Source organism: Cavia porcellus, unplaced genomic scaffold (genome assembly GCF_034190915.1).
Source record: "Cavia porcellus strain 051 isolate PalLab524CR breed Dunkin Hartley unplaced genomic scaffold, mCavPor4.1 scaffold_7, whole genome shotgun sequence".
NCBI classification, from domain to species: Eukaryota; Metazoa; Chordata; class Mammalia; order Rodentia; family Caviidae; genus Cavia; species Cavia porcellus.
Genome location: NW_026947490.1, coordinates 23242003 through 23265346, shown reverse-complemented (window position 1 = coordinate 23265346; position 23344 = coordinate 23242003). Strand labels below are relative to the sequence as shown.

Here is a 23344-nt window from a genome sequence, read left to right as displayed (position 1 = left end):
GAGTCCCACATGTGGGGGAGGAAGGATGGGGACAGGGCCCTGGGCCAAGCGCTCCTCACCGCCCACAGCCGGGCCTGGGTCCAGCACTGGCCGCACAGGGCCAGAAGCTCTCAGCTGCCCCTTCGCACCAGGTCCCTGGGGCTGTGTGGCTCTGAGGCAGGGCCTTGGCCACTCTGAGCCAGGCACTGTCACATTGTCCTCTTTCTCTGGGCCTGGGGGCTCCTGCTTGGCATGGCTTCCTCATCCATCCTCAGCGGGAAGCCGAGTCAAGAGAGGAAGGAGGTTGGGGGTAGGGCCGGTGGCATCCAGGGCGCCCTCCTGGGTTGACACAGGAAAATCTCAGGGTGGGAAAATTTTCAGGCTCTCACCCCCAGCCCCGCCGGATCCTGGTCCCCATGGAGACCTGGAGGTCACCTCCCTGCTGACCCCTGCCCCTCCGGCCTCCGCTGGACAGCACATGATGGATGCTTCCTGGCCTGTGTTGTGTTTTATTCTTCTCCCTGAGAAGTCAGAAAGAGGAGGCAGCCAGGGGTCAGCACTGGGGCTGTGGCTGGAAGCTCACGCACACAGGCACCCACGTGTGGAGCCTCGGGGCTGTGCTGTGTGGCCCTGGGCTGGAAGTTGGCCCTCTCTGGGCTGCCATTCCTCTCCTCGTGGGGGAATCAGCCTCCGATCTTCAATCTTCAATCTTTGGTCTTTGTGCTTTACCCCGCAAGGTGACGCTTCCAGCGTCTTTGATATGCACAACAGCAGAGGATTTGTAGGAATTTGCACAATTACAGGTGTAATCTGCTGGGTTCTTTTCAGATTGTGACCCCTCATTCAAAATCAGCTTTGTGGACTGGGGTCATAGCTCAGTAATGCAGCGCCTGCCTGGCAAGCACAAGGTCCTGAGTCTGATTCCTGGTACCAAAAACCCCCAAAACCCAGCTTTATCAAAATATGATTTCCATAACAGAGAACCCATTTGCTTAAAGTGAATCACTGGAGTAAAGTGTGCTGGCACCAGCCTATTAATCCCAGCACTCCGGAGGCTGAGGCAGGAGATCTCCCTGAGTATGAGGCCAGCCTGGATTACATCGTGAGCCCAAGAACAGCCTGAGCTACACAGAAAGACCTGTGTCAAGAACCCAAATGCGAATAAATAAAGTGAACCATTCAGTAGTCCTTTCTTTTTAAATAGGCAAGCCTGTATCACTAAGCTACATCCGCAGCCCTGTGTAAGAATTCTTACTTTTATTTATGTTTTTGTGATACTTGAGATTGAATCCCAGGGTGCTCTACCAACTGAGCCCTGTCTCCAACCTCCTTCCTTTCTCTTTTTACTTTTTTTTTTGTCTTTTTGAGACAGTCTCTCTATCCAGTCCAGGCTGGCCTTGAGCTCACTTTGTGGCACAGGCTGGTCTCGAATTTGCAATGATCCTCCGGCCTCAGCCTCCCGAGTGCTGGGATTGCAGGCGTGAGCCACCACGCCCGACTCTCTCTGTACTGTTTTGAGACAGGGTCTCACCAACAGGCAGGCCTTGAACTCACCATGTAGACAACAACATTTAGGTTGTTTCCACTTTGCAGCTAGCATGAGTGTTTTGTAGCGTGGGCCTCTGAGAAGCTTCTACCTTGCTTCGCACCTCAGTTTGCACAGCTGTCGGTGGGGTATGCGAGACCCTAACGGCTGCATTAGTTAGGTGCTTACTGAGTACCAAGTACCGTGTTCACATGGATTCACTTAACAAACTTTCAGGCTCAGAGATAGGAAGTCTTTTACCTGACAAGGGCTAGGCAGGATTTCCCTCCCCAGACGTCCTGGCTGGTGCAGCAGCCTCCCTTCCCTGTGACAGGGACCTTGGCAAGGGCACGGGTGTGGACTTTTGCCACGAGTCTTGACCCCATGGAAAGCACCAGAAAGATGATTCACAGCAATTTGGACTCAGATGTGGGTTCAAATCCCAACTCCACCCTTTTCTGCTCTGGGACAGATTTCCAAGGTGGCTGTTCTGGGGAAAGTGCTGGCTGACTGTCCCAAATGCCAAGCCTCTCATGTCATTGTCCCCCATCCAAGGAGGAGAGGCTCCTCGTGCAGCCCTGGGAGGTTGGGCACCTGTGGGAACTCAGTATACTGGAGGCCGAGGCTGGGATTCAGACCTCCACCCAGCCAGCTCATGGACTCAGACCATCCACCACTGCCCACTGGGCCCAAAGTGGACACAACTGCAGAGCTCACCAATGGACATGGGGACAAACACAATGGGACATGTGTACATGGCAGACACCGTGGTTTGACGATAGAAAGGAAGCATCACCAAATGCGGTGGAGCATGTCTGTAATCCCAGGACTCAGGAGGTTGAGGCAGAAGGATTCCAAGTTAGGGTCCAGCCTGGGAAACTTACTTAGTGTGATCCTGTCTCAAATAATAAAAAAGAGGGCTGGGGGTGTCACTCAGTATAAAGCCCTTGGTTCGATCCCCAGTGCCCGAAGTGGGGGTGGGGAAGATGGGACCTAGGGTGAAGCTGTAGCTAGGATCTAAAAGACAGAAAATTCTGGAAAACAGCAGCATGGGGCAGGCTGGGATGCCTCCACGCTGGGCCTCCCAGTCCCATCCCCAGCCCGAGGGAGGATCTGGACACCTCTGGGTCCCTTAGGCTTTCTGATGGCTGTGGGTCAGCCCAGGTCATTTTCCAAGGTGAGTGGTGTGGGCTGTGTACCCAGCGACACCTGTGCCTCACTGTGATTCACAGCCAGTTCAGGAACAAGCAGGGCCTGTGCCCGGGCCCTCTGCAACTTGCACTCCCATCCATGAACCTGGACGCCCTGCCGGGCCCCACCTCCCTCTGCACCCCAACTTGTCCCCTGAGGCCCCTCCCCCATCTCTACCTCCCTTCCTGGGTCCTTGCCCCTATCTTGGGGATCCCCCCTTATTTCTAATGTGCTCCTCTGAGCCTCACTACCTCTCTATGCCTCTGAAATCTCACCTACTCTGGACTCTGCATCCTGTCCCCCATTTAGGATCCCTCTGTGCCCCCATTCTTTCTATTCCTCTGAATCCGTTTCATCTATCCGCCCACCCATCCACCCACTCAGGTATCTGGATATCCATCCATTCTTTATCCATCTGTTCACCTGCTCATGCATTCCATCCATCCGTCCACTCACTGATCCATCCATCCATCCACCCACCCATTCGTCTGTTCTGTCCACTCACCACCCCGTTCCATTTCCCATCCATCCTCTTCACAGAAGTCCTCAGACTTCCGTGAGGTGGTTCTGGGGACACTGTGGTGACCTTCAAAGCTGGTCCCTACCTTTACGGGCCTGATGGTCTGGTGGGAGGGCCGTTTCCATCACCTAGAGTGGTCTAGCTTGGACAGGGCAACTCAGAGGGTACAGGGAGGCCCAGAGGTCCTGACCAGTCTGGAAATCAGGGGCTTCCCAGGGAAGGGGTGACTGCTATGAGCTCACCCCCTGCCTGGACCACTTGCATCCTCTTGTGGGTCAGTGTTCAGGGGCCCTGTTTGTTCCTGTTCTCTGAATTTTGGAAATTTCTTTACAGCTGGGTGTGGCTTAAGGGTAAAACCCCCGCCTGATGTGTGAGCACCTGGTGTGTTTGCCCAGCACTGCAAAAAAAGGGAGAGTCTAAAAATGTCTTTACAGACATCTGGTAAACACACAGGAAGGCACTCGGATGCTTCGGGTGCGGTAGTGAGTCTCCGCTGCCACATGCTGGCTATTTCAGCTTTGTGTCTTTAATGGCACAGCTGTGAGAGCTTCCCACAGGACTGTGCATTCCTCACTAGGGGACCTAACCGCCGGTCACATCTTCACACCATTTCTTCCTCCATCCCACCATAATGCAGAAGTCCCTTGATGGATACATGCCGCTGGGTGGTGGCACATGCCAGCACCTAGGAGGCTGTGGCAGGAGGATGGCCATACATTTTCTGATCTAAGAATAAAGTAAAACTATTTCATAAGATCTTTAATTTGTCGATAACAGTCACATTTAGTGTTACAAGTCTCATTATAAAAATCCTGTTAAACCAGGGATGGTGGTGCCCATCTGCAATCCCAGCACTTAGGAAGGAGGCTGAGGCAGGAGGATCCTGGTGAGTCTGAAGCCAGCCGAGACTACACATTGAGACTTTGTCTCCAAAAAACTCCCCCTCAAAATTCCTGTTAAGTTTGCTAGCATTTTATATTTTTTGGTTTATATTGTGAATTATATTGCCTTTTGAATTTGATTTTATCATTTATTTTTATATAAAGAAATCCATTTTATAAATTGACTTTCTGTCCAGTGACTTTGATGTATTCACTTCTTACTCCTAGTTGTGGGTATTTTGGGGGAGTTTCCTTAGGACTTCTAAATAAACTATTCTGTCTTTTACCAGCAAAGACTATGCTCTTTTTTCCGGCCTGATGTGCAAGCTTTCCCTGCTCTGTGGCACAGGCCGAACTCTGTGATGCATCCTGGGTTAAGAGTAGACATCTTACCAGGTGTGGTAGTGTACACATGTAATCTCAGCACTTGGGAGGCGGAGGCAGGAGGATCGCCATGAGTTCGAGGCCAGCCTGGGCTACATAGCGAGATTTTGTCTCAAAAATCAAAGCAGTAACAACAACAACAATAACAAGGGTGAACCAAGCAGAATCTTTGTCTTCTGCCCAGCGTTCAGTCTCTAGTTTGTTCCCGCTAACTCTAAGCTGTTCATAGCTGCTCTGTACCAGGATAAAGGAGATCTGCTCCATTTCTAGTTTGATGAGAATTTTTATCAGAAGTGTGAGTTTTGCCAAATGACTTTTCTGCAAACTATTTTGTCCTTATTCTGCTAGTGAGATAAATGTTTACTTAGCTTCCTAATTGCTCAAATGACCTTGAACTTCTAAGGTAAAACTCCATGTCCAGGTGATGCCCTCTCATGATTGTATGCGGTTGGCTCTGCTTTGCTAATCTGCAGTATGTTTGCATTCTTTTTTTTTTTTATTCCCCCCCCCCTTTTTTTTATGTTTGCATTCTTGTCCCTGGAGAATATGAAAAACAAATGGAGCCGGGCATGGCAGTGCGTGCCTGTAATCTTAGCACAGGGAAACTGAGGCGGGATGGCTCCTGGCCAGCGTGGGCTCTATAGTGACAAATACTGTGTGATTCTATTTCTAGGAGGTACCTGGAACAAATTCACAAAGAGAATAGATTAGATGCTGCTGAGGGCTGGGGCAGTAGGGGGTGGGGGTCACTGCTGAACGAGTATGGGGTTTCTGTTTAGGATGAAAAAATTCTGGGAGCAGTGTTGGTGTTTGCACCCAAGATTGAACCCAGGACATTTGCATGGAGCCACATCTGAGTTGTAGTAAATTTCTATTCTGAGACAGGTTCTCATTGCATTGTCCAGACCAGGATTGAATTTTGATCTTCCTGCTTCAGCCTCCTGTGTGCCAGAATTACAGGCATGCACGCACACCGCAGCAGATTATTTTAAAGCGCAGGGTTTTATTTATTTGTTTCTCAGTGGTGCTGGAGATGCCCCAGGGCACTCAGTGAGCTAAGCGTGTGCTTGGCCACCGAGATGCCCTCTTAGTGGCTATGAGGGCTATTTCACTGATTTCTGCCCTGATCTTTATTATTTCCTTGTACTTATTTTGGATTTAACTTACCTTTCTTTTACCAGTTTCTCCCTTCCTTTCCTCTCTGTTCCTCCTTCTCACTTTCTTTCCTCTTTCTGCACAAACAAAAATCACTAGGTGTAGTGGCAGATGCTGTGATTTCAACGCTTGGGAGGCTGATACAGGAGGAGAGGACTGCTGTGAGTTCCAGGCCAGCTTGGGCCCCACAGTGAACCCAAGGCCAGCCTGGGCTACATAGTGAAATATGACGTATAACCGCGCTGTGAGGAGCCTGAACTGAGCCTCCGGCCTGCTGAAATCGGGCAGCCTCTGCCCACTCTCCCCCAGCCCCCTTCTTTTTTACCGGAAGCACTTTCAGACTCTTGGGGTCCCTCTAAGGGTTCCTCTCCCTCATGTTCCGTATTTCAACATACTTTCTTTCTTATTCAATCTTACAGACCTACTTTTGACTTCCTCTTTGCTCTCTTGGGTTATTTACTTTCCAAATTCTTGTGGTTTTTTGAGATGGCTTCATGTTTTTGATTTCCGTTATGGTCAGAAAAAATATTCGGTAATATTTCAGCTTTGTTGTTGTGGTGGTGATGGTACTGCAGATTGAACCCGAGGCCTTTGTCTTGAGCTGTCTCCCCAGACCTTCTTATTTTTATTTATTTATTTTTAAATTTTGAGACAGGGTCTCTTTAAAGCATCAGCTTGGCCAGGCCAGGCTCAAACTTGGGATTCTCCTGCCCCAGCGTCCCACAGTGCTGAGGTTACGGGCATGCCCCACCACGCCCAGCTATGTTAGTCTTATAAACAGCACCCAGCCGGGTCCTGCTCTTTTATTTAGCTGGCCAGTCTTGCCTTTTAATCAGAGTGTATAATGCCTCACCCTTACCTGTAATTGTGGAAATAACTACAGGTGTGTTCACTATCTCACACTTTCTCTGTGCTCGTTTGGTTCCTCTCCTGCCTTTTTTTAAAGATTAATTCAATACAATTTTAATATTCCATTTCATCTCCTTGTGGCTTCTGAGATTAAAACCTTTAAAAAGCTTTTTCTTGGGACATGAATACAGGTCGCTAGGAAGTTGCAGGCGCACTTGCTAGGGGGCCCCGGGCAGCCTTGGCCATGTCTCCTGGTTCTAATCAGTGTTTGGACTTCACTTTGGGCCCAGGTGCAGGAAAAGGACCAGCTCTCCTCCTACCTGAAGAACAAAATATGTGAAAGCAAGGCTGGCTGGAGCTGGGTGGGAAGGTGGTTTGCCTGGCGTGTAAGGTCCTGGGTTCCAAACTCAGCCCTGCCCCCCAAAAAAAAAAATGTTAGAGCTGGGTGCAGTGTTGTATCCCTCGATCCCAGCACTCAGGAGGCTGAGACAGGAGGATTGCAATGAATTCAAGGCCAGCCTGGGGTCAGAACCCTGGGTGGGGGCCACGCTGAGCCAATCGACAAGCAGAGCTGGGAGCTGGAGGTGACTGGATGGCACTGGGAGGGGACATTGGTGTACAGAGACCTGAGCCTGCTGCAGAGGGTCCCCAACCCAGCAGGGTGATCAGCACTTCATGCTGTGGGGAAGCCACTCTTCTGGGGAAGGAACCTTCTGGAAGGAAGAGAGGGGTACTGCCATGCATTCACACAAGGCCCCCAATCCTGACTTCTCCCTGCAGCCCTTCTAGAAAGTTCCGGAGGTCAGGGGACACTGGAGTCCTCTGCAGGACCCTCTGTCTTGGGAGGTTCTTAGTCTCAGCATCAAATCAGTCTGGTCTCACCTGGGGCCTCCACTCTGCTCTTTACCATCTTCTTCCTTTTTCAAATTAATTAAGTTTATCAGTACATTTGAGGTGCACACAATGCCACATTCATCATAGGGAATTTGTAACTGAACGTGATATATCTTGATTCTTTTTTCCCCATTCCCCTCCCCTCCCTTTAACTCCTCTTCCTTTCATTTGCAAAAGTTTTGTTTTCATTTATTCCTTCTTTTCTCATTTTTAGCTCTCCCTTCCTCCCTTTCTCCCTACCTTTTTCTTGTTCCCCACCCCATTTGAACATTTTCTTCCTATTTCACAATATCTGTTATACACTTTGGTCCTTATGTACACTTTTGGTTTCTCACACTAGAGAAACAATGCAGTATTTACATGTGTGTGTCCCATTTGTTTCACTTAAGAGCATGATCTCAAGGTTTCCTTCCTTTTTAAGGCTGAATAATATTCCATTAATAACATTGTTTGCAATTGGAATATAATTGTACAATGGAAAAATTATTCCATCTTAAGGAGGAAGGAAATTCTGACACACAATATACATGGATGAACCCTAAAACTGTTATTCTAGGTGAGTAAGTCAGTCCTAAGGGACAAATCTCACGTGATTCCACTTCTATGAAGAACCAAGAGTGGTAAAATTCATAGAGACCGGAAGTTAATACGGGAGGGGTAGAGCTGAGTGTTTGCTGGTGACAGACTTTCAGCTTGGTGGGAAGAAAAGAGCTCCGGAGATGGAATGTGGTGCTGGTTGTACCACAGTGTGCGGATATTAAGGCCACTGATCCAGCACTTAAGGTTAAAATGATGAGTGGATGTGGTGACCCACAGGCCTGTGATCCTAGTGCTTGGGAGGCTGAGGCAGGAGGGTTTAAATTTGAACCCAGGCCGGGCAGTTAAACAAGTTCAAGGTCAGTCATGATTCGTACATAGCGAGATCTTGGCTCAAGAATAAATACATGAACAAGAGGGCAACATGGTAATATATATATATATATATATATATATATATATATATATATATATATTTGACTTTTGGAGACAGGGTCTCTCTATGTAGCTCAGGCTGGTCTTGAGCTCACTTTGTAGCCCAGGCTGGTCTTGAACTCGAAATGATCCTCCTGCCTCAGCCTCCCGAGTGCTGGGATTACAGGCATGAGCCACCACACCTGGCCTAACATGATAATTTTTATGTTGCGTGCATTTCACCACAAGTTAAAAAAATTTTTAAGTGAGAGCCAAAGTAGCTCTTTGAGACATGGCAAAGGCTAAGGAATGTACCATCAGCGGAACTGCACGGCAAGGGTTACAGAAAGCCCCCGGGCCTAGGAAGGGCGTCCGGTGACTCCACATGCTGCTGTCTTGTTCATATCTGTTTCAGAGAAATGTGTTCAAACAAAAAGAATCGACGATACTGCGGCCTTTAATGTGCAGGTGCAGGGAAGAGCCAGAGGGGGAGGAGAGAGACGGACAAGTTCACCCCAGGTGGGAGCTGGCTGCGCCCCTTGCAGGCGGCCTCAGGGAAAGACACAGACTACAGTCTAAAAGCAATCCCCAGACAAAGAGGCGCAGCTAATAAATCCACAGAGAAGACACAATGGCATTATCGGAAAGTACTCGATTAAACTTGGTGTGGTAGGTAGCCCATGCCTGAAATCCCAGCACTTGGGAGGCTGAGGCAAGAGGACTGCAAATATCAGCCCAGCAAGAGACTTTAAAATCAATAATAAAATTAATAATAATAATAATGATAATAATAAGATAGGGCTGGGAATGCAACTCAGTGCAAAGTCCCTGAATTTCATCCCTTGTACTGACAATAAAATGAATTAAAAATAAAAATCTACTTTTCTCCAATGTCCTCCAGGAAAAAGATATGAGCTTCCTTTCCATCCACCAAGACGGGGTCACACTAGGTAGCTCAGGCTGGCCTTGAACTCATGGTGATCCTCCTACCTCAGCCTCCCAGATCCTGGGATTATAAGCATGCACTACCATGCCCAACTCTGCCCAACATCTTCTTACATTTAGGTGCTCTGTGAGGTGGAAGCTTAGAATATGTCCTTGGAAACAAATTGTAGAGGTAAAAGCAAACACAGCATAGTGTTGCTTGATTGTCAGCCCAGCTACTTGGAAGGCTGAGGCAGGAAGATTGCAAGTTCGAGGACTAGCCAATTTAGTGAGACAGTGTTTCAAGATAAAATATAAGGACTGGGGGGCTGGGGATTTAGCTCAGCGGCATAAGCGCCTGTCTTGCAAGTGTGTGATCATGAGTTCGATCCCTGGTACCAATAAAAAAGAAAAAGACAAAGGGCTGGGATGTAACTTGGTGATAAAATATCTGTCTAGCATGTATAAGGCGCTGGATTCATATCCCTAGGACTATAGAAAAGGAAGAAGCCAAAAAAGTCAATGCTCAACTGTATTGCTGATTTTTCTCATCAAGGGTATGCTGTTACCTGACTGTGTCACTGTCAGCTGTAGGGGTGAAGGGATGGGGGTGGGCACGGGGGGGGGAGCGGGGAAGCACAATCCTTTCCAGATTCTTAGTATTTTGAACAAAGAAATGGACAGGACATACATAACAGGTGGCAAGGGTGTACGTTTGGAAACTCTACAGGACAAAGCGGAGCACAGTAGCATACATCTGTAATCTAGCACTTTGGAGGCTGAGGAAAGAAGATCCCCACAACCAGGCCGGGCTCTCTACTGAATCGCTCTTTGGTATCCAAAGTTCCTGGATCAGCTTTTCCTTCATGCAAGTAAGCCACAGGGGCATTTGTCTCAGCAATAATTTGCCCATCCACCCACCACCTTGAATCCACACGGTGGAAGGCTCTCTTGGCTCCAGCTAGATGCAAATGAGGACTGAGAATACCGCTTTCTGATTGGCTCCAGGTTCAGGGCTCAGGAGTGGGCGGGGCCTGGGTCCTGTGTTCTGTGCATGTCCTCTGGGTTCTTAGGACTTTCCAGGGAGTGTGCCCTGCCCTACTCTCCTGCCTCAGTGGCCCCAGCAGTGCACTGGAGCCTCTCCTCAGGCATGGGAGTCTCTGCCAATTCCACGGGTGAACAATGCTACCCTTAGATAGTCTTCATCCGGGTCCTCACCCCTCCCCTCCTCCTTTTCCTCTCCTTCTCCTGTCCTGGGCATCAGGTCCAGGCCCTCAGCCACGCCATGCGTGCCCCCTACTGCAGCCTGGGGAGGTTTCCATCACAAGTGAGGCTGAGCGCTTTCCATAACGGGTAGGGATAGCTGTCTGATTTTCTCTAAAACTATCTGCTCTCTTGGGTCTTGAAAACAAATTGGGACTTTGGTCTTTTTCTTTATCATTTAAAAAGTCCTTCAAGTATTAAGGAGACAAACATCTTGAATATGATGTAAACTGTAAACATCTTCTCTGAGATTCTGCCAACATTTACTTTGCTACAGCGTGGTCCTTTTCTGTAATGGGACTGAAACCAGAGGGAGCAGACTGAGCCCTTTTGTGTATTTAAAGTTACTTTTTTTTTTTTTTTTTACTTTTTGTCTTTCTGAGGTAGGGTCTCACTATGCAGATCAGAATGGCCTTGCACTCACTATGGAGCCCTGCTGGCCTCCAACTGAAAGTGATCCTCCCACCTCAGCCTGCCAAATACTGCGATTACAGTCGGGTGCCACCATGCCTGCCCACTAGCTCTTTTAAAATTTAATTTAACTTAAATTTTGCAGCAGGATCTTGCTAAGTCCCTGAAGTTCCCAGTCTTCCAGAGTGCTGGAATGGTGGGCATGCACAATCATATTGGAGTGAATCATAGTTTCTTAAGCAATTTCTAAAGCAGTTTCAGTAGATTTCTAAATTATATTATATTATTCTTGGGTTTCCCCTAGCTTTTTCCTTTTTTTTTTTTTTTGAAATAGGGTCTTGTTATATAGTTCAGACTAACCTTGAACTTACTATGTATCAACTCTGGCCTTGAATTTGTGGCAACCCTCCTGCCTCAGCCTTCCCAGTTCTGGGATTACAGCTGTGCACCACCAGGACCTGCTCATCCAGCACTTTATTAGAAACCATTACAGAGCTACAGAAGAGCCAAAGAAATTACACAGTGGCCACCTAGATTCTACCACCAACACCGCCCCATCTGGTTTTCCCCATCACTCATCCATCTGCCTTTCCAGAGCCTGTCAAAGTCCCCGCAGGGAGAGTGCACTCTCCAGCTAACTCAGCCTGCACTGTGAATGCTTATTAGTGGCTCTTTTTGTTGTTGCTTTAAATCTTCAATATTTAGGTTTTCCCCACTCCCAAGATGCAAAGCAAGCAGGGCATGGTGGTGCCCACCTGTAATCCCCGCACTCAGAAGGCTCAGCAGGAGGGTCAGGGTGAGGTGGAGGCCAGCCTGGGCTCCACAGCCGGCCCTGTCTCAGAAACCAAAAATCCCAGACTGAAAGCTCAGAAGATGGAAAAGAACTGGGCCCTGAATTCCAGCCTTTCCATGTCCCTTTTTACCTGGGGAGTGCGGATTCGCTGAAGTTTATATTGTGCATGATGGATTGAAGGAAGGAAAAGGTGTTTATATGGAGTGAGGGGCTCTGTTCTACAGTTACTTTTATTAAGAAAGCCACATAAGAGTCACCCCTTTAATGAATGTAATTTATGACTTTTTGATATATTCTCTAGGCTGCACAATCACTACAACTTTTATAAAAAGATCACCAGGTGGCTGTCTGGCTGTCCACAGCTCATATGGAAAACTGCGTCTTTCTGCCAGAGCACAGCCAGGCTGCCCTGGCACCCAGAGCGCGGTGTCCAGCAGCCTGCTGCTCCATTACACCCACGGGAGACCTTGGGACCCATCTTCACTAAGTTCCCCGGGGTTTAACTGAAGGGAAAAGTTTGGACTTGTTTCCTGCAGACAGAAGGCTGATCACCCAGCGACTGTGCAGTAACCACGCGGGCAGGATAAAAGGCAGCAGGAAGCTCTGGGCAGGAGAGAGGCAGAGTCAGCCCAGCCTCCCCTGCGCCTCCCCACCCAGCCCGAGCAGGGAGTGCCCGCCAGAGAGGCACCTGCACTGCATGCTTCAGGCAGCCAGAGACGTGGGAGGAGAGGCCCAGTGTGTCTAGCGCCTCCTGGGCGAACTCGTCGGCGTCCTTCACGAGGCGACTTGTCCGCCCATTGGAGGTCATGTTTGTGGAGACCCACACGGGGCTCACAGTCTACAGGACAGGAGACAAGGGGTCCAAGAAACAGTGCTGTCCCTTTCCAGAGACCCAGCCACCTGTCCTGTTAGCTGGGTCTCGCACCCCAAATCCTATTCGCTGTCCTAGATGTGGACCTGCCCTAAGTACCTCCATCAAAACCCAGGCCCCAACCAAAGGTGTAGACTGGGCTCCAAATGTAGACCTGCCAAAGGGACTGGACTCCACCCAAACACGCCCTTGAGTCCTGGACCCCGCCTCCTAAGACCTGGACCCCGTCCCCTGGGGCACAGACCCCGCCTCCTAAGACTTAGATCCCCCTCCCGATATCTAGACCCAATACCTCATGCTCAGGCCCGGCCCCCGTGAGGATGAGACCACAACTGTGTGACCACACACCCCACAGATCTCCACTAGGCCACGGAACCCCGAGTCCCACATCTCTCTGACCCTGCTTCCTCTGCCCTCTCCTCCACAGCTGCTACCCCAGCCCGGTCCTTGGAACCTCCGCGAATCCCTTGGGCACCTGGATGGTGACACCCTGAGGAAAGTACTCTGCACACACCGCCTCCGAGAAGGTTCGCACAAAGGCCTGCGGGGGGGGGGGAGAAGAGGAGGACCCAGGAGCACCAACCTCGGCCCAGGGAGGGCACCCCCCCCCCGCGCCCACCCCCCGAACTTTCCACCCCAATCTCCCCACCAGGACACAGGGTCCGGGAACACTTGGGGGTGAGATGGCGCCTCCGCCTGGGGTCTGGGGGTTCTGTTACCTTAGTAGCTGAGTACAGGGAAAGAAATGGGGTGCTCCTGCAGTCCGTCACGGAGGACACATTGATGATGATACCTTTGCCCCTGGAGGAGGGAACTGTGTTGGAAGGGTCACTGCCCCGCGGGAGAAGGGGCGGGGTGACTGTCCCTCCCTCGGCTGGAACCCTACTCTCAAAGGGCTGAGGAGAGGGAGGACTGCGACCTGGCACAGTGCTGCATGCCCAAAATCCCGGGAGCCCTGAGGCTGAGTCAGGAGGGTGAAGAGCTCCAGGTCAGCCTGGGCTGATGACTTGGAAACCCAGAGGGTAGGGAGTGGGCAGCCTGGAGGCCGGGGTTGGGGAATCCAACGTGACCACAGCAAGCGGCTCTCACCTGCTGACCATCTGGGGCAGGACGATGCGGACCATCTGTGGGAAGAGGAGGCGCCTGTGTTTCTCTGGCCCTCCTCACCCAGGCGCTGTCCCAGTCCCCTCAGGGGCTGACCTGGGTACCCTCGCTCCCAGGATGCAGACCGCCGGTGGTGGCAGCCTCAGTGCCACTGGACCCGGCCCTCCCGGCCCCACTGACCTGTGCCACCGACATCACGTTGCAGTTGATGATATCTGATACACTCTGGGGATGAACACGGAGCCCGTCACCACCTGCTTCCCAAGCCCCCACACCTCCCACGTTTCCTGTCTTCCTAGCTTAATCTTTCTTTCTTTCTTTCTTTCTTTCTTTCTTTCTTTCTTTCTTTCTTTCTTTCTTTCTTTCTTTCTAATACAGGGTCTTGCCATATAGTCCTGGCTGGCCTTGAACTTACTCTGTAGCCTAGGTTGTCTTGACAAGATCATCTGCAGGACTGGGATTACAGGCATGTGACACTAGGTCTGTCTGTTTTTCTTATTTTTAAAATTTAGAACATATACTGTTAAGAATAATAGTTCTGATTAGAATTTAAAAACCTCCCGTCCTTGGAGTTCTCAACTCCACTTGGAGCAATGAGCTGCCTCCTAAGATTCCCACACACAAGGATGCTCAAAGCTACTTGAATACTGCTTGCCAAAATCTCCGCAACTCGGGAGGCTGAGGCAAGAGGATCACAAATTCAAGACTAGCCCGGGCAACATTGTGGTTTCAGTGAGAACATGTGTCAAACTATAAAGGATTGGGGTGCAGCTCAGTGGTAGAACACCCCTTCACTCAATCCCTACTACCAGAAAACAAAAACAAAAACCAAGGAAAATGTATACATAGCAAAGTGAACTAATCTTTACTCTAAAACAGGAGCATATGCCAGGTGTGGTGGTGACACATGTAATCTCAGCATTCAGGAGGCTGAGGCAGGAGGGTCCCCCTGAGTTCAAGCCTAGCCTTTAGTACATACTGAGACTTTCTCAAAGAAAAAAAAGAGGCCAGATGAATCTTTAGCCTCGACATGATGAAGAAATGAAATACTGACCTGTGCCGGATGGGGACCCCTTGTATCCCCACCGAGCCCCTTCCCCTGGTGACGGTGTCCTGACTCCAACAGAGCCAGAATCATTCACCGGGTGACTTAGGGAAGGGGCCCCCTGGAGCCCTCACCCCCTCACCATGGTGACTTCCTGGTATAGCATTTGTGAGACTTGTTCCCACTGTGGGTGACAGGGCCCCGGGGTTCACTGCTGGAATTTTCCACCATGTGAATTCAGTATGCTTTATTACCCAGTCAGTGTGGGTGGGCACTGAGCTGTTCCCATGCTGGCACTGCCACAGATAACTTACCCGGCTCATACTCAGGGCTGCTGGAGAATGCGAGCCCTCATGTACATGGCAAGGGAAAGGAAGGGTCAGGTGGGAGCCTGTTCCGGTGTGTGTGTGTGTGTGTGTGTGTGTGTGCACGCATGTATGGGGTGTGTGCCTGTGTCACTGGGGATTCAACTTAGCGCCTTCTCACTGAGCTACAGTACCAGCCTCTTCTTCTTTCCCTTCTCCTCCTTCTCCTTTTTCTCCTCCTCCTCTTTCTTCTTCTTTTTCTTCTCCTTCTCCTTCTTCTTTTTTAATTTTGAAAAGGTTGTCATTAAGTTACTATGTTCCCCAGTGTGGCCTCAAACTTGAAATCCTCCTACTTCAGCCTCATAGAATGCTGGAATTACAGGCATGGGCCACCTCAGCCAAATAAAATTTAAAACTTTGCTCAGGCATGGTGGCACACACCTACTATTTCAGCCCTCAGCAGGCTGAACAAGGAGGATTATCTCGGGTTCAAGACCAGTCTGGGCTATATAACAAGACCTTGTCTCCAAAATAAAAATGCTTTTGTATATTAAAGGATCCAACCAACAGAGAAAAAAGTAGCTCCCCAAATGGTAGAAAATATTTGTAAATCACGTATCTCAGAAAAGAATGAATTCCTAGATGCATAAGCAACTCCCCAGTAGCTCTCAAACAACCAGTGATCACAGAAAATCACACAGAAATGAGAAGACACTTAGAGAACCACAAAAATAAAATGACAAGGAATAAAATAAAATTAACATGCCACAGAGCACAATTATGAGACTCAGAAAAGCCATGCTAGGGAAGAAACATAGTGACTGTAAGGGCCACATTAGACTAGAAGAGAATTCTACAACTCGGGAGACAGAAAATTCATACAAGATCATACAAATAAAATACAAGAGAGGAATTAACAGAGACACAGTGAAACAGAAGAGTGATTCTCTGACAAAAAGAAAAGATTGAAATTAGTAACATAAGGCATGAAAGTGAGAAGTCCAGGCCTGGTGATGTAATCACAGCTGTAATCCGGCACCTGGGAGGGTGAGGCCAGAGAATCACTTCGAGTTTGAGGCCGTGCTGAACTATGTAGTGAGAACCTCCCAAAAACCCACAAAAAACTTTCACCTTCCCACAAAACACAAACCAAGTCTTCTGTGTTGCTATGCACCGGCCCTAGACAGGTGACAGAGTGAATTAACATAATTTCATTTACAATAGTGAAAAAAAAGTACTCAAGGTGGTGAAAGACGTGCAGAGCCCAGGACCAGAACACAGCGCTAAAACATACTGAGGAGACCGAGCTGGATGCGAGACACGCGGTGTTCCTGGGGCGGGAGGTTTCCTGGTGTCAGGATGCCCGCTGTTCCCCACTGAGCTGCAGATTCAACACAGTCGCTAGCAAACCGCAAAGGACGCAGAACAGACAGACTCAACTGCAAAGAGAAGACTAAGGCTGGAGAACAGGCTTGCTGATTGCAAAATTGACTAGGAAGCAGCCAGACTTAGTGGCTGAAACCTGTAACTGTAGCAGTCAGGGAGGCTGAGGCACGAGGACTACAGGTTCGAGACCAGCCTGAGGCCTTAGTGACTTAGAGGCCCTGTCTCAAAATAAAACAGGGCTTCAGATGGAGCTGCAACAAAGGCATTGGGTTCAGTGTCCAGTAAATAACACAGACACACACAGAGACAATGTAGGACACTGCCATTCCCTGTCTGTCTATCTGTTTCTCTTTCTTTTTCTCCTATCTCTCCTCTCCCCTCATTTAGAGAATCCACATTCTGGTTTTCCCCTGTGGCTCCTTTTTACAGTCAGCACCCGGGAATATGAAAGGTGAGAACCAGGCTCAAAACCTACAGTTGTACAGGTTGAGAACTGCAAAAGGTCCCCTCTTTCAAGCACAAACAGTGTGTTTGCTGTAAACAGTTTTCCAGCCAAGGCAATGAGCAGCCTGGCACTGGCGCTGGGGACGCCGGTGTGTTCTGCGTCCCGTCCAGCAGAGGGCAGCAGAGCGCCGCAGCAGCCCGGACTCACCTGGCCCAGGTCCTCAAGGTCCAGCAGCTTCCTAAAGGTTGAGGCGCCGCCTCCGTACATCATGGCCACATTGTTCACTGCACAAGAGGTCGCACAGCGTCCCTCACAGCCCGGGGACACGGGGTGGGCACAGGAGGGCACCCGGCGCGCTCCGGATGAGCGAAGCAGGCTGGTGACTCACCCAGGACTCCGATCTCCAGGCCCCGCAGTCCTGCCTCGATGGCACCGTAGATCTCCAAGCCCCCGGTGAAGTCGGCCTGGATGATGCGCGTGGACCTGCCGTGCAGCCGCTCTGGGGAGCGGGAGGGGTCAGGCCCTGCCCCTGCCCCTGCCCTTGCCCCTGTCCCTGCCCAGCTCCAGTGTTCCCAGCTGCAGCCTCCGGCCATCAGGCACACCCCTGACCCCAGCCCAGGGAGCCCAGGGCTTCCTCAAAGGCTGTGCACTCACCGATCTCCCTGGCCTCCTGCTCCAACTTGCTGTGGCTTCTACTGATAAGGACTATGTCCAGCCCCCTCCTGGCCAGCTGCAGAAATTCAGTCACTTAATCAGGCCTGCACCCCTCCAGCCCTGCACCAGGAGCTGGGGTGAACCCAGGGCCTTCACACTGAGCTCCACTGTCAGCCTTTTTATTTTTTCAGATACAGGCCCTCAGTCTTTGAGTCCTGGTTTCATGTTGGGATGCTCCTGCCTCTGCCTTCAAGAGACCTGTGATTCCAGGTATGTGCAACTACTCCAGACTATTTCCCACATCTTGTCCTTCACCCTGTCAGCAAAAGTTAACTCCGTCCTGATCTTGACTCTCATTGTTAGAGCCCCGGGGTCACAGAGCTGCACAAAGGAGAAGAGAAGTGGAGGAGGAGGAAAATCCAGGCAGGGCAGCTCTGGGCACAGTGGGCAGACTGAGGTGATATCTGCGTAGGAGATTGAGGGCCCCCAGAGTCTTAGGGAGACTCTGCCTGTCACCACTTGGGTGTCTGACCCTGTTTTTATGCTCCCTCACTCCCACGTTCCTAGCGAGCACCTGCTCCCTGCTGCAGGATTGGTGACCCACAGGGCCTGGGGTCCCCCCCCCCCCGGCTCAGCCCCTCCCCCACACTCTCCACCCCACCACTGAGGTCTCTCTGCAAAGCCAGAACCCAACCCTGCCCCTTCCCTGGCTCCCCAGGGACCCTGCCACAAACCCACAAAACAGGTATATTCAGCTGGACCGCCTGACGTGTCCTTCTGTGAGAGGCCAGGCACAGCCCTGACTCCTGGGGTCCCACCCAGCAGCCCCTGCCTTTTCTGCTCCTGGGCCTTTGCACCTTCTAGTCCTTCTGCCCTGAAGCCCCATCCACTTGATGCTGAGCTAGAAAACACACGTGATTGGGGAAGGGATGTGCACTCAGTGCCTGACTGTCCCTCTCAGCCTGGACTCTGAGGGTGACATGAGGTGGGACTGATGTCCCTCAGCTGTGAAGGAGGCTCTGCCCCAGGGTCTCAAGAGCTCCACGGATCTGAGAGGCTAATGGTGCAAGAGCTTTCATTCATTCTTTCATTCACTCATCAAATACTTTGCCCAGCACCCACTTTGTGACTGGCACCAGCAGGATGGTGCCAGCCTTTCCTTGTTGGCCTCACAGAGCAGGGCAGTGGGTGGGACAGACTGGTCCCCACACAGTGATGGCGCACAGTGGTTGCAGCTAACAACCAACTTGTGCAGTCTGCCTATGTGTGGCTGTCACTCTTCCACTGGTCACTCAAGTGCCCTCCATTCCTGCCAGATCCAGGACAATGCTCTAGCTTTGCTCTTGTCCCCCTGTGCACCACATCCCGCCGTCTAGGTTGTTCTCATCAGCATAGGCAGCTAACCATGTCTGCCTTGTCACTCAGAATTTCAACAAAAGGTCCTTTATCCTGACTCTCTTCCTCTGATAGATCCCTATAACCAGGGCTTCTTTCACTGTAAATCAGCCATCTAGACCTTTAGAGGCTGCTGCAGCCATGGTCTAAGGGGGCCTGGCCACTGCCCTAAGCAGACTTCATCCATGTTGTGCTGGATATAGGTGCATGCAGAATGAGCTGTGGAGTCAGGGGAGTTTTCATCCAGGTTTCTCAGGAAGGCTTGGGAGACCAGGCAGTGAGCCCTGAAAGGGCAGGGTATGAAGCTGTAGGAAGGAAGCCAGGATCCAGGGAGCTGGAGGACAGGAGTGTGGGACAGGAATGTGAGACATCTTTCAAGGACAGCTGCAGATCCTGAGTACAGCTGAGAGAGAGAGAGGTTGTGTGGGCAGCAACCCACAAAGCCCTAGGCTGAGGCTGCTCCCAAGCCCTCCCCTTAAACTCACATCTCAAAACCATGAGCGCCAGACACCAGCTCTAGAGCTACAGAACTTAAGGTTTGTCCAGCTGGGTTTTGGTCTTGCTTTGGTCTGATTATTTTTAAACAAGCCTCTTCTAATCCTGGTTGAAATGGATATGTTCACTGTGAGACCTTGTACTTTGAGATTACGTAACCTATGCTCGATTTTACACCGATTCAGTGCTTGAGTGTCGGAGGAGGCTTTGCTTTGGTGGTGTTGTCTTTGCTGGAGATGAGACCTGGCTAGCAGCTCAGCCTGGCCTTGAACTCAGGACATAGCCCAAGTGGCCTGAAATCCGCAGTGATCTTGACTCAGTTTCCCAGTGCTGGGGTCCAGGCATGTGCCAGCCTGCCCAGCTTTCAACAGGGACCTTGGACTGGCACTTATAGGAAATGCGAGGACTGCTGAGACTCTGGGGAAGGGACTACTCTGCTCTGGCTGCACACAGCATAGTCCCCTGTGTGAGGTGAAATTACTAATTTAGGGGTTATTTGGAGACAAGTATGGTTTAAGGAGATGAATTTGGGTGCCAGGTTAACTAGAGATGAAATGTGGGGGTGAAAGTTAATGAAGTCACCTTAAGTGTCCTGGGGGCCACATGTGGGACTGGTGTAGCACACTCCTGGGTGTGTCTGCACGGCCACCCAGGTGTGACTCCGCCCCATATCCGTCCCTGGCCCCTTGCTGTCTGGTGGATGCTGTCCCCGAGCTCCGCTTCCCAGCCTTTGTGAACTAAGCAGCTCTGCTCTCCCAGGCCCTCGCACCACGCTGTCCCTGCTTTGGGGCCAGGCAGTCATGCACTGACCCACAGGAAACCAGGAGCCAGCTGGGCACAGTGGTGCCCTCCTGTCATCTCAGCGCTCAGGTGGCTGAAGCAGGAGGCTCACCACGAGGCCACCCGGGTTACCCTGTACATTCAAGGCCAACTTGGAGTGCAAAAGGAAGCCCTGTTTCAAAACAGAAATGAGCAAGAAACCAGAAAACTGAAACCATAGTCAAAAAAATCTCTCCTCCTCTCAGCTCTGGGTGTCAGGAATGTTGTCCATCAGTCACAGCGCTGACTAATACCGTCATGGGAGAGGAGCCCGAAGGTCATTATGTTAGGTGAGGTCAGCCAGGCACAGAAAATCCAACACTGCAGGATCTCAGTTCAGCGGGAGCTGAGCTTCTGGCCGTGGGGAGAGGAGAGTGGTTAATCGGGGCTGAGGGCTGAGGAGAGAAGGGGACGTGTTGGACAGCAGACATAAAGCTTCAGTGAGGAAGAATAAATTCTCCAGTTTATTTTAGTAACGCATGCTGTCTTCTTGAGAGGAAGGGAGGTTAACTCTGGTCATCACACAGAGACAGAGACAGACAGGGATCCCGCAATGTCATTTACTCTCAATTTTCCCATAAGATACAAAAAATGAGTTCACAAAAATCTACTTCTATCCCTAAAGAAAACCCTCAGGAAGCCAGGTACAGAGGGCCCTCCCTACGGAAAAGCCCCTACCAAACGAACCAGTCACAGAAGAAACTAATCTCCTGCTGACTTTTTAAAGCCATGCAACATAGCCATTCTTACAGCCTCTCCAACAGCATACTGGGTTCCGTGTCAGTTTGAGAAGGCAAGAAAAAGAAAGGGCATAGAGATCAGAAACAGAAGAGGAGGCCGGGCATAAGGATCCATGCTTGTAATCCAAGGACTAGGAGGCTGAGACAGGAGGATCACTGTGCATTGGAGCATCCGGGGCCACACAGTGAGCTCAAGGCCTGCTTGAAATACATAGCAAGACCCTGTGTCAAAAACAGACAACACATCAAAACAAAACACAAGAATACAGAATAATGCAGAACAGAGCAGAACATCAAAAATAAGAGCTAACACTGCTCCAGGTGCTGGTGGATTTCTGTAACACCAGCACTCAGGGCGCTGAGGGAGGAGGATCTCTGAGAGTTCAAGGCCAACTTGGGCTACAGAGTGAGTTCAAGGTCAGCCTGAGCTACACAGTGACTCAAAAAAAGGACAGAAACAAGGCTCCATGAGAGACACAAAGAAACAAAACAAACAAACACTATCCACACATGACATATGGTTACAGATAAGGTATGAACAAATCCCAGGCCAAGGATGACATTTGTAAAAATGCCTTCCCCAGAGTGCCCCCCTGGCTGCCAGTACACTCACCCCAGCCTTCCCGCTGCTCTCTGAAGAGCCCTGGAGGTCCTCTCTCATGGCTCTCAGGGTGTGAGGAGGAATACAGTGTCTGCCCCTCTGGGTGCCATCCAGGGGAAAGGCAGACTCGGGGAGCCCTTGCCCTACTGCCTCACCCACCCCATTCGCTGGATCTGCCACCGTGGAACTCCTGGCTTCCCCCCAGTCACCATCACCAAATGCTCACCCTTCTGAGCTGCTTCAGCACACGGAGGCAGCCAGGACAGCACAGCTAACGCCACTCACAAAAGAGGACTCAGGCCTGCTTCACAAGCCTGAGAATGATGGGATCCATCCTCTTTCCTGAGTGTCTCCTTCTCCCTGACCACCACCTCTCACTCCATGTGCCGGACCTTGCTTATGCCCCTCTGCCCTGGCTGGAGGATAAGCTCCACGAGGGCAGGACTTGCACTCTTGCAAAAACTCTCTTGTGCTCACTGCTGCATCCCCAGGCCCAGGAAGATGCCTGGCACAGAGTAGGTGGTCAATAAACAGGATTTGAAGGAATGAACCAGGCAATAATGAGAGGGATGAGAGGGTGAGGGGGCACTTAGCTCTCCCCAGGCAGCTGGTGACAGGGAAATCAGCACGGAAGCCACCACCCCACTCACCTCGTGTGCGTAGGCCTTGCCAATGCCGCTGGTGGCTCCTGTCACCACTAGGAGAGAGAAGAGGGGGCAGAGGGTGGGCAGCTTCCCCGCTGTGGGTCCTGTTGGGGGGTCCTGACCCATCCTAAGTTCCATGAGGTCCCTCCTGGAGTGGGTACTTCTGCTCCAGCCGGAGCCCTCATTGCTAGGGCTCATTACCTTCGCTGTCCCCTGGAATCTGCACACAGTCCCAGCCACTACTTTCGATTTTTCCAGACAGGGCCTCTCTATGCAGCCTGGCTGGCCTCAGTCTCAACTTGTTGCTCCTGACTCAGCCTTCTGGGGCTGGGCTCTCAGCTTGGCCCGTGTAAGCTGTGCTCCTTACGGGTGACCAGCGGGGTCTCCCCTGTTCTGACCTGGCTCCTCTCTGCCACCTGCTCCTCTCACCTGGACTGCGTTGGAGACTTTGTGCCTCCCTTGTCCTGCTAGCACCAGCCTTTTGCTCTCTTGCTTCTTCGAGTCCCTTGGCCACTGTCTGTATTGGGAGGAGGGGTTCCCACGGGTCAGCTGTCACCTGTCCTCCACCTTGCAGCCCCCACCCGCACAGCCTCAGGAGAACCCCGGGTCCCTTACCTGCCCAGGCTCCCTGTGCCCGGAGCCAAGCATTGCCCCTCCGGACCTGGGGCAGCAGGTACACGTACACAGCGCGGGCCACTCCCCAGGTCCCCCGCAGCAGCAGCCAGGCGGCCGTGATGGCCCCCAGTGTGCTCAGCGCATCCCACTTGGACTCCATTGCAGCTCCTGCTCTGCAGACTGGGACCTGCAGGGTAGAGATGCTGGCAGCTACAGGTCAGCTATTGAAGATCTACTGGGCCTTGGAGCTGGCAGCACGGGACACGCCTCCGCCCCGCCCCTATGTCTACGGAAAGTTACCAAAGTCCACCAGGCCTAGCTCTACTCAGTGACGTTTGGGCTGGGGGCAGGAGTTACTTCTGGAGGTTTCTCCTCTTTTCTGGGGCTGTTTCCTCCAGTCCCCTACCAGCCTGCCTGCGGTGGGCCCCTGATTTGGTGTTGTTTGTTTGGGTTTTTTTTTTTTTTTTTTTTAATTTTATTTAAGGAAAAAAGAAAAAAAAAAGCA

The 23344-nt window shown here is 51.0% G+C and overlaps 1 protein-coding gene across 3 annotated transcripts; it reads right to left on the bottom strand.

Annotated features, from left to right (window-relative positions):
• Positions 1-11980: 11980 nt before the first annotated feature.
• On the bottom strand, positions 11981-23080 carry LOC101787219 (very-long-chain 3-oxoacyl-CoA reductase-B-like). Of its 3 annotated transcripts, none has more exons than XM_063252876.1 (11): positions 22840-23079; positions 22231-22277; positions 17531-17606; positions 17265-17375; positions 17084-17160; positions 13876-13920; positions 13681-13715; positions 13311-13392; positions 13046-13132; positions 12409-12558; positions 11981-12323 (listed from the first exon to the last, which is right to left on the bottom strand). In XM_063252876.1, exons 1-11 carry the CDS (start codon positions 22997-22999, stop codon positions 12204-12206), a joined length of 990 nt encoding a protein of 329 aa, XP_063108946.1. In that variant the 5' UTR covers positions 23000-23079; the 3' UTR covers positions 11981-12203. The 3 variants fall into 3 exon arrangements, with proteins under 3 accessions (XP_063108946.1, XP_013002349.1, XP_063108947.1); XM_013146895.2 differs by having other exon boundaries at positions 13067-13132; positions 22840-23077; XM_063252877.1 differs by lacking the exon at positions 13876-13920 and having other exon boundaries at positions 22840-23080.
• Positions 23081-23344: the final 264 nt, after the last annotated feature.

What these genes read in the sequence shown, in the direction of transcription:
- LOC101787219 (XM_063252876.1), bottom strand. Translation starts at nt 22,999, where the DNA reads ATGGAGTCCAAGTGGGATGCGCTGAGCACACTGGGGGCCATCACGGCC. An exon ending in GCAGGAGGCCAGGGAGATCG is followed by an intron (nt 17,376 to 17,530) that starts GTGAGTGCACAG and finishes CCCGCTCCCCAG; the next exon opens with AGCGGCTGCACGGCAGGTCC. An exon ending in GCCTGAAGCATGCAGTGCAG is followed by an intron (nt 12,324 to 12,408) that starts GTGCCTCTCTGG and finishes TCTCCTGCCCAG; the next exon opens with AGCTTCCTGCTGCCTTTTAT.